The 13,653-nt window shown below is 41.4% G+C and overlaps 3 protein-coding genes across 3 annotated transcripts; 2 read left to right on the forward strand and 1 right to left on the reverse strand. All coding sequences in view use genetic code 12, as the record gives it.

Annotated features, from left to right (window-relative positions):
* Positions 1–3,328: 3,328 nt before the first annotated feature.
* Positions 3,329–3,980, reverse strand: RJT20DRAFT_8824 (uncharacterized protein). The gene has a single exon (XM_064921266.1). It carries the CDS (start codon positions 3,725–3,727, stop codon positions 3,428–3,430), a length of 300 nt encoding a protein of 99 aa, XP_064776820.1. The 5' UTR covers positions 3,728–3,980; the 3' UTR covers positions 3,329–3,427.
* A 776-nt stretch (positions 3,981–4,756) lies between these two features.
* RJT20DRAFT_8826 (E2 ubiquitin-conjugating protein) lies at positions 4,757–5,835 on the forward strand. The gene has a single exon (XM_064921267.1). The coding sequence runs from the start codon at positions 4,938–4,940 to the stop codon at positions 5,400–5,402; it is 465 nt and encodes a 154-aa protein (XP_064776821.1). The 5' UTR covers positions 4,757–4,937; the 3' UTR covers positions 5,403–5,835.
* Positions 5,836–8,009: 2,174 nt separating this feature from the next.
* RJT20DRAFT_90239 (aminophospholipid-translocating P4-type ATPase) lies at positions 8,010–13,331 on the forward strand (the record flags this gene model as incomplete). Its single annotated transcript, XM_064921311.1, has 3 exons — positions 8,010–8,074; positions 8,300–8,373; positions 8,443–13,331. The coding sequence occupies 3 exons, from the start codon at positions 8,010–8,012 to the stop codon at positions 13,329–13,331; spliced, it is 5,028 nt and encodes a 1,675-aa protein (XP_064776822.1).
* Positions 13,332–13,653: the final 322 nt, after the last annotated feature.

Here is a 13,653-nt window from a genome sequence, read left to right on the forward strand (position 1 = left end):
GAGAAAAAAATGAACCTCACAGTGCGAAGAGTAATGAAAAAGTCTCAACGTTCGTTTAGTTCGCAGAGTTTATACAACCGGCAATGCTTGACAACTCAGAGTCCATTGTCATATACCTAAATGTTCCCCACATCTTTGAAATGCATTCTGCAGTAGATCTACTTGGCTTCTTATCCCTTTGAAGGGATGAGTGAAAGAGAGGGTCTGATTGGACGTAGCATGAGATTCATATGATAAGTTTTAAAAGGGATGAAATGAAGTAGCATATTAGAGTTTAACCGTGCCGCACCGCGAAAAAATATCTTTTTTAAATTTTGCTAGCATCAAAAGCGATTTTAATAGAACAAAATGAGAGAAAATGCGGGGGAATAGAGGGCCGTGTGGATTTGATAGGGTACCAAGATGTTTATTGGATGAAACTCAACATCTAAAAAGGAGGCTACGTTAATCGATCGCTGATGTTTCATAGTAATACCACTAATCAGTATAATTTACAATCGTGGTTTTTGAATGAATAGTGCTAGACCAGACGACACAGCGAGCCACACATGTCAGCAAAAGTTTATTGAGAGAGCAAGTGAATTAAGGGACCATTACGCGCTTATCTTGCGAAATGCTATTTTGATAACCCCGGCCGCATTAAAGTATTGAGTTTATTTCATAGTTGAAGTGTGGCCTTTAGAGGCATCTGAAATATTATCTCTTAATATTATCTCCATAACATCATTAAGTCCTATATAATATATGTCTTGAACCGAGACCCCCTCCTTCCTTATTAGGCCGCATCTTTATTTTTACGATGAACGCTTCCACAAAAGTGTGATGCGTACATAATTTAATACATGACTCTTTTTGACAAAATTAAGGTTTTCGGGTGCACAGGCACTCTTCCCAATTAGTCTTAATTGGCCTAATTAGGCACATGCCATGCAGTGTGCATCATCTCCCAGTTTTTTAATCGTCGAGCGGGTTTATGCCATTAATTAACAGTTACGACCCCGTCGATGAATCTCTTGTCGATACCCTTTATTGACCTTCTGAATAGAGACTTTACTTCTCCTATTCTGAACTTGGACTTGGAAATGATATATGTGGGCGTTGAGCTAAGTAACAGATAACTGCCTTGGAAGGACTATTGTTGCACTACGTTCAGGAGTGGATATAGTGAAAAAGAACTAAGCTATGTGCAAAGTAAGACACAAAAAGACATTCAGAACGCGGAGAGGGGAAATCTACATTTTTCAAACTTACTCCTCAACGTTGGACGAAGTTGTGGTTGTCTTATGCTATTTTCAAGAACAATAGGCTTTATAATTGCTTTGGTTATAAAAAAATCACAGTCTTGATAGTCTCCACTTCTCAATCATTAAGGTTATGGAATGGGTTAGGATTAACCCCTTTTTTGACATTCTCCCTCATTCCAGAATGGGGTACATGAGTTGAGTAGATGATGGTTATGATCCTTTTGGCAAGGAAAGCGCTTGGAATTGCATCATCACCTCGTAAACACCTTACTCATTCATATCGGACTTATTGAAAACATATTAACAAAAAACTTGATATCTCGCTGAAAATAAAGCTGTAGCAGACTAAAAATCAAACGGCGATTCCATTGCTACAATCTTAGAAATTGCAGGAAGTGGCATTCTTACACAATTGATTGCTGCCTCTATCAATAGATAAAAAATTGGGTTGTTTTTCCGCGTATTTTCTATCGGTCATAGCGGTGCAAGTCAAGGAAAAATATATTGACGCCTATTTTCACATACAAAATATCTGGTAAATAGCTTCGGTGCTTTTGAAAGTCTCAAAGATTTTCAATCAGGTAGGCTTTGGAAAATATACTGTGCGTTCATTAAGAATCTTATTGTGTACCGCACTTCGTATTGCGATCTATGCCACAGCGCCAAGTAACAAGAAATGAAGTCACCTTAGATACTTGAAATTCTTAAAACTGAACCCCTAATTGCCGATATAGTCGACACATTCATTACATTACTACCGGTAATGGCGACCTTCATTGGAAATGGTAAAGGATATTTTATTATGAGGTCATATTGATCTGCTCAGGGACTCCGAGAACGTAAATCGCAGTTGGTTGCTGCCCTACAGTCCTGCTCTGCCCAAACAAGTGGGGGTGACCCTCCTTGCCTAATCGGTCGCTACCTCGAGTTTCTAGGTGATGGCAGATCTGTACACCGCAGCAACATTGTTTTAGCATTACATTACTTTGTCTCAGTGGTTTCAGCCTGCCATTCAGGCGGACAATGGGACCTACATTGACGTTATGTGAATCAATGGTTACTCATTGTAATGAAGCGGTAGACGAAAAAAGATTTGCTCTTGTCCATTAATAAGGTGCATGCATCACCACCTTCCTGATCGGGCATTTTGGGCCTAATTAGGCAAACTGATTACAAGACGTGAGATTTTGCGTCGTCGAATATCAATAAATTTCATATATAGTGTGCAGTATGTATCCTATTAAGTATTGAAGCGTAGGGAAATATGGATCAAGGCGAAGACGAAGACGGAGTGCCAGATACCCATGGGAATAAAGGATTAGCAAATAACCGCCTCTTGGCAAGAGTAGCTAAAACAAAATGAAACATAGGCTCACCTCATGGCAAGAGAAAGGGTCTTAGGGATTGCCGGCCGCCGACCCTTAACTCTGCCGGTGTGAATGTTCTATTTTGTAAACCTTAGGGTCCCAACAAGGTTTCAGTCTTCGATACGCCTCGTTTAACCAATTCGAATTGAGCAAATCAAGGAGACTTTAGACACTAGGGCGTTTTGAGAATTGCCAACTTCGTGTTACCACGTCCCAATTGAGTGGCCTACGTCCTAGTTGGTATTATATCGAAGCATCATGGCCATATCGATGAAATTTTGTTGAGAAGTCGCCTACATCTGCGAACGCACGGTTACAGGTATTTGTTTAATGCAAGTAATTTACCTCCCGATCGTTGATGTGATCTGAAACTAGAACCAACAAATCCGACAATGCAAATGCAAGGTTTTACCTTATTGTAATCTGTACCCTTTGTATATGTCATGTAAGTTGATGTACACATTCAGTTCTTCTGCAACTAATATAACCAAAATGGCCTCAGGTGGTTTGGTGAAAAAGGATACACTCGGACCTGAGTTGCCCTGACTGTTCCTCTGGGAACCAGATGATGCTCCCATTATCAACTGTAAACTACTTGAAAAATCGCATAAGTGCATCTACAAATATATAAGCATCTCATCGCGCAAAGGTACTATATGTCCATTAACTTGCAAGTATTACTATGTACATATTATTTATATCATTATGTCATCAGGTAGCTTTTGACTTGTCTTGCTACTACCATGGGTGGAATTTTGGGAATTGTCTTGCTCTGCAATAGATCGCAAATTGCTAGCTGAATAGGAATGGGAATCATTACCTCTCTTCCGAGGACGTTTCAGCAGCAGCTTTCTTCTCGTTTTCTTCCACCAACTTTTTCAATCTCTCCTTAGCCTCTGGTGTATAGTTCAATGTTCTGGTCTCGAGAGCCTTGAAGGTTGTCTTGAACTTTTCCTGTCTTCTTTTCTCGACTTCTTCCGGTGAATGAGGCTCATACTTGATGAACTCGAAATCTTTGCCTGCGTCTTTGATCACATAGGCACCCGCAAGAATGGCAATTGTTCCCACAATGAGCCTGTTCTTGAATGGTGGTGTAGGTGAGAGTTTTGGCGGCATTATTCCACTGAGTACCCTAAGTTCTTCTCCTCTAGCCCAATTTCCTCTTTCATCTTGTTATCTGCCGCCAACACACTTTTGAGGTTCCCAATTCCATTGGAAAACTCTCGCTTGAGAAGGCGGGGTTCTCTGCAGTACATTTAATAATGTGGAACGGTAAACCACGATTTGAAACGAGGTCACATGACTGTGTGACTGGATCGATCAATAGAGTAGTGAGAGCGGGGGAGGGGGAGTAGGTTACATCAGTGGGAATTGATGGATACAATTGATATTGTTCATTGGATGGGTTAGGATGATATTTGAGGCTATTGGCATTCCAAGCCATTGAATGAGGTGGTATAAGTTCAAGAAAAAACTTAGAGAGTAGGCTATCGATAACGATGTGTTTTGTGTCAACTGCACCGATGGTAAATTGGTAATACAGTAATTTGGGTAATTTAATACAACGTCTATGCCAAGACCATCCCCTTGTCTTCTTGTATCTTTTATATAAGCCTGTCCTTATGTATCAAGATAAAAACCTAATATTCGACTGGTGTAGTTATACACAGACCCTCACACATCAGTCAGATATACTCATATTGATACTCCTACTCCTAGTCATAGTCATACTCATGCTTATACTTAAGCATATATCCAGTGCTTCACTCTCTCTCTCTCTCTCTCTCTCTCTCTTTCTCTCTCTCTCTCTCTCACAGTCCTATTCACTGCCTCTTATCGCACTTTCGTGTCTTGTGAAACAACGTCAAAAAATGGCAGTACACTCACTACCTCACTACCAGTACTGCTGTTTTGCCTTCGCGCACGACCAGATGATCCCACAGTGTAACGCCACATGCAGGTAAGTCTCACCAATGGGAAATCCGTTCTTGTTACAACCAAAATCGACTAGTGCTGTGATGTTTTTTGGTGAATGAAGGCTCGGTTAAACAGTAGTTAAGAAGAGAAATCTAGAGGAATAAATCATCCAGATAGTTTATCTAGACTGAAGTTTTGTCTTGACCAATTTTCTCGGAAAGTTTTACTGTATTTAGTCGTTTTTTACTGTCCCCTTTTGTAGAATCTGAGTCAGCAAAGAAAGGTTACTCCAGATTTGAAATAATCCACAATTTCATTTGCCGATTAGACCCGATATTTGATATCCAAATTTGCTTATTAGCCATCTACCCATTGGAATCGAGGAAAATCACCCGATCAAGTACTTAAAATGGCCGCTTTACCAAAGAGAATTATAAAGGAAACCGAAAGATTGGTCTCGGATCCAGTTCCTGGTATCACCGCCATCCCCAAGGAAGACAACCTCAGACATTTTGAGGTGTTCATCGATGGACCAAGCTCAAGTCCTTACGCCGGAGGTCATTTCCTGTTGGAGTTGTTTTTACCAGACGACTACCCTATGTGCGCCCCTAAAGTTCGTTTCCTCACCAAGATCTATCACCCTAACATCGATAAGTTGGGTAGAATCTGTTTGGATGTGTTAAAGGATAATTGGAGTCCTGCTTTACAAATTAGAACCATTTTGTTGTCCATTCAAGCGTTATTAGGAGCCCCCAACCCAGATGATCCCTTGGCAAACGATGTAGCTGAAGACTGGAAAAAGGATGAGAAAAAGGCTATCGAGACGGCTCAGTCATGGACTAAGCAGTATGCTTCTGCGAAGCTCCAAGAGTAAGAATAAGAATTTTGCTTGCCACGAAGAAATGATGAAAGTTGTGCTATTTAAGAGGTGAGGAAAAGGGATGGAATGTATGCTGGTTGACCTAAGCATAGATAAAGAAGAGCATAAAGTAGAGCCCCTTTGTCGCATGCATTCAGAAGAGGAGTAGATTCTATAACGGAAGAGTTATGACGCTTTATTATGTAGCTTGTTCTCTACGTGGGTTCGATATATTTAAATGATAGAGGAATTGGATGTAGAGTTACTAAGACCACAACGATGGGGAGAGAACTCCCCTTGTGGAGCAGGGACAAGGGATGTTTGCTAAGAAGAAGAGGTTTCCATCCTAATACTTGGAGCGCCGTCATGACATGTTATATATATCTTCAATGTGTATACTAGATTGGTCATATTACGTCGCTACCATATAAATATACGACATATGTTTAGTCACCGTCACAACCAGCCATTAGACATAGATACACTTAGTAACTACAACAGTAAGTTTCTGCTTTTATATGTGAGTACTAAGCGCACGAATGTGTCAATGCCCACAAGACACATAGACGACTTCTAACTATAGAACTGTGGAGCTGTAGAGCTGTAGCGAGAGGAGGCTTACCCCACCAAATGAAGACAACCTCTACCCTTTCTAACCCCTTTTCTCCTCTACCCCATTCCTATTAGGTTCCCCCAATGACTTGTCGGCTCCAGAGTCGGTTACTGACAAATTCGCAATGCCCTCTTTTGCGTTATATTATGAACCGGTTGGTAGGGCTCGGCTGAAAGCGGAAATAACCAACAGCGCGGAAGAGGATTAAAAGAGAGTAGTCCTCGAGGCATTTATGATTTGGGCCGAATGGAGTATTTTAGTCTAGGAATAGTGGCAGTGTCAATGGCAGTGTTTTGGCAAGGGGGAATCTGAGGTAAATTTCTACACGTCCAAGCATTGATAACCAAGAACTTTCTCGACCTGAATCTCTGCAAAAACCCGTCAAGGGCTCCCATACAACCACTAAATAAATACTATTATTAGATCCATACGTAACAAGGTGGCCCTCTGGAGCCAGCCACTCTGATCTTTAACGGTTATCATGGATACACATACAGGAAATCATCTAAATCAAGCACTAAATCATTCCGCAACTGCCAAGATGGCACGCTCTGGCCCACATCTGGCTTGTTGGCAATTAGTGCTTGGCCAGTGAGCTCGTCTTTCCGTGTGGAACCCAGTGAAGCACTGAAAAATACTGGAGACACAAAACGCACGAGTATGACAAATTATGTAGATCATAGAAGACTGTCGGTGTTAGTGAGAAGGAGTCTGCTGGAAGGGATGGATGTTGAAACGGATCTTTTGGGGGACCCAGTTGCAGTTGTAGACCATCATCCTAAGCCAGGGTCTTGCTGTAGTCAGCGCGAATCGTGGGTATGAGTCTCTATCGTTGGTAAATTCACCAATAACCCCAATATCTATAGTCTTTACCCATGTATTTTTCACCCACAATCGGCTTGTTCCTTCGCGTTGAAAATTTTCCCTGCCGCCGAGACACGCTGTTCCCGAAATAAAAAAAAAAAAAGAAAAAGAAAAAGAAAAGTCCCCCTACACACAAAGACACCGTTCTCCTTTGTAGGGAGAAAAAATAACGAGAAAACCCGTTTCTGGCTAACTAATAGGGTACTGGGTCCTGGGTCCGGTGAGTTTTCTCCCTAGGATTTGTCAGTATTCCCTAAACGTTTCCTAAGCGCTAAATTTCCGTTTCTCACTAAGTTGTGCCCTTTTTGCCCTTTTCTCACTAGTTTTCACCGTCCATTACTCCCCAGACGGACGGAATATCTCGCTATTAGTGATCTGGTGCTCCGTTCCTCCATATTACGGTAATACCGCATCCACATGAGCGAATAGTAGGACAATAATAACGGTGTCACTCTTTGAATATAGGCCCAGTCATTTGACCCTCCACTCTCTTACAACTTGTATACACCTAGATATACCTGACCTAGTGGGTTTCCTCAACCCATCTCTCCAGTTACATATTCCGATTTTTCTTCTTTACCTCCTTCTACTCCACCCTTTCCATCTCATTTCTTAACCTTTCCCATCCCTCCATTCCTCCCCGGCAGCGCTCGTCTACCGGCTCCCTAAATCAAACCACAAAGGCGTGTACCTTCCGATCCGCTAGCGACAACTTTTTTAGGCTGGTGGCATTGGCTTACTGAGAAACCATCACTAATCACTAACCAAAGAACTGTAAGAAACACCACCAAGAAACGGCCCAAACTCAGTTGTTGTAGTCCGTTTGATCTTCCGCCACAACCCCGCCCATCCTAGTACTCCACTAGCAGTCGAACCAGTCCGGCAAAGTCGTCTACACGAGCCAGTTGCGGCGTTCCCGTTCGCATATTCATAGATCGTAGTACCACTAGCTATAACGGACCAGATCCTCTAGAGAAGAAGAAACGAATTTGGTACCATTTTACTTTGGAACAAAAACTCAGTAGTCTCGGTACATTGCCAGCGTATTGGTGTTGACAAGAAATCGCCAAAAAAACAGGCTTCTATAACTTCTATTCATCGCTGATACCACACTACGGTAAATTGACAAACCACGTTACATCACCATGTCAGATCAAAGTCCCTTTATGGACCAGGATGACCCGTATAACTCGTTTTCTAACGATAGTCTGTTCATAAACGAGAGCCCCTTTCACCAGCAGCAACGAATCCTCACTAGAAACACTAGTGTCAGATCCAACAGAACCGCTACATCGCCGATCCCGCCGTCACAACCATTACCCTCGATCATTTCCACTCCAAAGAGAGTCGACTCGGGCGAATTCTATAGAGACACGTCGGCATTACCTACACCTAACATTAAACTCGATCTGAAGTTCCTGGATTCTCATCCAAGGCATCAGTTGGGCAATTCCCCACCAAATACAAGGCTGCACTCATTGAGGTTCGAACTCCCAGCAGACTCCAGCAGTCAACCTCCTATCAACCAAACCATTTCACAGCCAGCTTCTTCTAACTCTTCTACTGTCTTCAGTACAGCACAACCGCATTCAGCCAGCTCAAACCAGTCGTTTAACACAAATCACTCGGCATCGCATACGGTGACGTCTCCATTTATGGACCAGCACAATACTATTCTCGAGGATGAAGTGTTTCAACATCCCCCAATTTCTCCATTTGCACGAGAGACGTTTAATCTCTCAAACATAGGGAATAAGGTAGATGGTGACTCGGAGATGGTCTACGATGTGGACTTGGACGAGGACAGAGTGGATAGAAAAGAAACCGTCATGAAAAGACATAGATGGGGAACCACAAGAAATAAACACGGACGACCAAAGAAAGAGAACGTCAATCGTTCCCATACTTTGAAGGGATTCTTAAGTCCGAACCACAGCATTCGTAGAAAGAATAATAGAGTGGATTCAATACGGAGACCCAACACTGGAAATGGCAGCGATGAAGATATAACGCGGGATGGAGATGACGATGAGCACGGCCTGGTAACTCCTCCAAATGAAACGGTAGAGCCCAATGACCGTAAGGAACAAAAGAGAACTATTGTTTTTAATCGTTTGCTACCAGATGAATTCCTCGACCCGGAGACAGGTAAACCTGACACTGATTATCCCCGTAACAAGATCAGAACAACCAAGTATACTCCCCTTTCATTCCTTCCTAAAAATATAGGAAATCAGTTTCTCAAGAATGTCGCCAATATTTATTTCCTTACGATGATTATCCTTGGAGCTTTCCTGATTTTTGGAGTTCCGTCGCCTGTCTTAGCTGCTGTTCCATTGATTGTCATTGTGATCATCACAGCTATTAAGGATGCCATAGAAGACTCAAGAAGAACCGTAACGGATTTGGAAGTGAATAACCAAAACACACACATATTATCTCAGGATAATTCGAATCCGAACCCGGAATTTATCTACACTAACAATAATGTCAACGACGAGAAAGTTTCCTTGTGGAGACGTTTCAAAAAATTGAATACTCGTCTTTTGATCCGTTTCTGGGGTGCATCAAAGCGTAACTTGACCAAAGAAGGAAGAGCAGAGAAAGAAAGAACCAAGAGAAACCTAGAACTCCAAGCAGCTGGAGGTTCAGAGGGCAACAATAATGCCAGAAGATCATTTGATAGTGACATTACGGATCCTTCCCCAAGAAACTCGTTGGATCTTGGTGCAACTACCAGTAATAACCCATTTGGTGAAAGATTAAGAAAATCCTTCCAACAACAGAGAAGTGAGAACAATGAGTACCATAGACATACTCCGAAGACTCTCAAATTCGCTAGAAAGTACTGGAAAGACGTCAAAGTAGGTGATATGCTTAGAATTTACAATAACGATGAGATTCCCGCTGACGTCATCATCTTGGCAACTAGTGACGAGGACAACTGTTGTTATGTTGAGACAAAGAACTTGGATGGTGAAACTAACTTGAAGGTCCGTCAAGCATTGAAATACTCATCTTTAGAACAAAAGATTAAACGAGCTGATGACTTGATTGACCACGAGTTCGAGATTGATAGCGAAGGTCCACATGCTAATCTTTACTCTTACCAGGGTAATTTACGTTATGTGGACCCTTCCAGTAACGAAGAAAAGCAAGAAGCTATCACCATCAATAATGTCCTCTTAAGAGGCTGTTCCTTGAGAAACACAAAATGGGTCATTGGTATTGTAGCATTTACAGGTGACGACACAAAGATCATGATGAATGCTGGTGTAACTCCAACTAAACAGTCGAGAATTTCCCGTGAATTGAATTACTACGTTCTCTTGAATTTCATATTCTTGTTTCTCCTTTGTTTCATCTCGGGCTTAGTCAATGGTCTATACTATCGTAAGACTGGATCATCCAGAGACTACTTTGAATTTGGAACAATTGCGGGATCTCCGGCGTTGAATGGTTTAGTCTCGTTTTTTGTTGCCGTGATCTTATACCAGTCGTTGGTTCCCATCTCACTTTATATCACAATTGAGATCATTAAGACTGCACAAGCATTTTTCATATATTCGGACCTTGGTATGTACTATGAAAGACTCGATTACCCATGTACTCCAAAATCTTGGAGTATTTCAGACGATTTGGGGCAAATTGAATATGTTTTCAGTGACAAAACAGGTACTTTGACCCAGAATTTAATGGAGTTCAAGAAATGTACAATCAATGGAATCTCTTACGGAAAGGCTTACACAGAAGCTCTAGCTGGTTTAAGAAAGAGACAAGGTATAGATGTGGAAACAGAAGCAGCTGTTGAAAGAGGACTCATTGCACAGGATAAGGAAGAGATGATTGAATCACTTCGCAAGATTTCCAAATCAACGATTAAGTATGAGGATGAGATAACCTTTGTGTCCTCCGAATTCGTTCATGATATTGCAGGAGCTAGTGGAAAATCACAAAAGGAATGTAATGAACATTTTATGTTAGCGTTAGCACTTTGTCACTCTGTTTTGACAGAACAGGATCCTAAGAATCCCCTGAAGACTCTTTTGAAGGCCCAATCTCCTGATGAAGCCGCATTAGTAGGAACTGCCAGATCTCTTGGCTATGTTTTTAAAGGAAACACCAAGAAGGGATTAATATTAGAAGTTCATGGGGTTACGAAGGAATATCAAGTGTTAAACACTTTAGAGTTCAACTCCACAAGGAAGAGAATGAGTGCTATAATCAAAATTCCTTCTGAAAAACCAGATGGTGAGCCTAAAGCTCTCTTGATTTGCAAGGGTGCTGACTCAATTATATACGGCAGATTGTCGAAGACTGGTAACGACAGAAAGCTTTTGGATAAAACTTCTGAGCATTTGGAAGAATATGCTACAGAAGGTTTGAGAACTTTATGTATCGCTGAAAGAGAGCTCACTTGGGATCAGTATAATGAGTGGAATAGACGTCATCAAGCTGCTGCGTCCTCCTTGGATGACAGAGAGGCAAAGATGGAGGCTGTGGCCGACTCTATTGAAAGAGAATTGATCCTTTTGGGAGGAACTGCTATTGAAGATAGACTTCAGGATGGAGTTCCAGACTCCATCTCCATTTTGGGACAAGCTGGAATAAAGCTTTGGGTTCTTACAGGTGACAAAGTCGAGACTGCCATTAACATTGGTTTCTCGTGTAACTTACTTGGAAATGATATGGAGCTCTTGGTTTTGAAAACAAAGTTGACTAAACAAGAGAGAGGACAATATGAGGTTGCTAACTATGAAGAACTTTCCGATGACCAATTAATTGACACATTGATTACGCACTACTTAGACAAATACTTCAACATGACGGGTCTGGACGATGAGTTGGAAGCTGCTACAGAAGACCACTCTCCTCCTAACGAAGGCTTCGGTGTTGTCATTGATGGTGATGCATTGAAGATTGCGTTATTAAACCCAGGTACAAAGCGTAAGTTCTTATTGCTTTGTAAGCAGTGTAAAGCTGTTCTTTGTTGCCGTGTTTCTCCAGCCCAAAAGGCTGCTGTAGTGAAGCTAGTAAAAGATACGCTTGACGTCATGACATTGGCTATTGGTGATGGTTCCAATGATGTGGCCATGATCCAAGCAGCCGATGTAGGTGTCGGTATTGCTGGTGAAGAAGGTAGACAAGCTGTTATGTCATCTGATTATGCAATTGGACAATTCCGTTTCTTGGCAAGACTTCTTTTAACTCATGGAAGATGGTCTTACAAGCGTTTTTCAGAAATGATTCCAAGTTTCTTTTACAAGAATGTTATTTTCAATCAGGCTCTTTTCTGGTACGGAATCTACAACAATTTCGATGGTTCTTACCTCTTTGAGTTCACTTACCTTATGTTCTACAATTTGGCATTTACGTCGTTGCCTATAATTTTCCTTGGTGTCTTTGATCAAGATCTTTCCGCTAAAGTATCACTCCTTGTTCCACAAATCTACCGCTCGGGTATCCTCAGATCTGAGTTCACTCAAAAGAAGTTTTGGTGGTACATGCTTGATGCCGTCTACCAGTCTCTCATCTCGTTCTATTTCCCATACTTGATCTACTATGTTGCTTACCCTAACGCAAACGGTTTGCCACTTGACCATCGTTTCTGGATGGGTGTAACTGTGACTTGTATTTCATGTATTTCATGTAACTTGTACATCTTGTCACATCAATACCGTTGGGATTGGATATCTTCTTTGATTGTTGCTATTTCGATTCTTATCATCTTTATTTGGACAGGTCTTTGGACCGTAAGTACTTATAGTGGTGAGTTCTATAAGGCAGCTCCTCAAGTTTTTGGAACGCTCTCGTTCTGGGCTTGTATGTTTGTTGGTATTTTGTTTGCATTGATTCCACGTTTCTTCTACGATTTTGTTCAGAAGATCTACTGGCCTAAGGATGTCGATGTCATCAGAGAATGTGTTAATAGAGGCGACTTTGATGCTTACCCATTCGATTATGATCCTACTGACCCGCATAGAATAAAGATTTCTAACTACACCAACGAGACTGTCAAAAGAATGAGTGTCCACACGTCATCGGTTCAGAACTCTCCTATTCCCTACAAGAAGAAGGCTAACTCGGATTCTTCTGGAAGTGATGTGGACCAACTTCAGCGTGAGGTCAGTTTAACTCAAGACGACAATGATACTATGGTGAGCGATAGAGTACCGTATATGCAACCGTCTCCGATTAAGTCACTGGTAGCACATCCTCCTCCACAACAAAGAAAGTCAATTATAGATATTTTCAAGAGAAAGAGCCAAGGTGTCAGCGGAATGTCCTTCTATGACAATGGATCTTTACTTGAAACTTACCATCATCCAAACGGTACGACTGACGATTTATCTCGTATTGAAACGGAAGAAATTGCTATGGAGGACTTCAGTCGAAACCGAGAGCATGCTTCGAGAATTTCAACTGAACAGAGAAGAATTTCCAGTCTGTATGGGCACGGCAATTAGGCAGTCAGAGTCAGCATATTAGCTTTCTCGTTGTTCGATTTGAAATAAATTTACTGAACTTCTAGAGGTGGTTATATTTTTGCATTTATTTTTATTGGCGGTTACAAAAAACCATTTGTATTTTTAGTTTCATATTAATTTTTTGTTGTTGTTATTGTTGCTTTATTGTTATTATTACTAAAACCTTGTTCCTTGTTATCATTATAACGGTGTCTTTAAGCACCACCAATATATATTTATCATTATAATACATTACTCGTATAATATTTGGTACTTCACCAATTGACGGATTTGGATTTAAAGTTGACAGGTGTGCATACAG

This window comes from Scheffersomyces xylosifermentans (genome assembly GCF_036884685.1).
Source record: "Scheffersomyces xylosifermentans strain CBS 12540 chromosome Unknown RJT20scaffold_1, whole genome shotgun sequence".
In the NCBI taxonomy this organism is placed as follows: Eukaryota; Fungi; Ascomycota; class Pichiomycetes; order Serinales; family Debaryomycetaceae; genus Scheffersomyces; species Scheffersomyces xylosifermentans.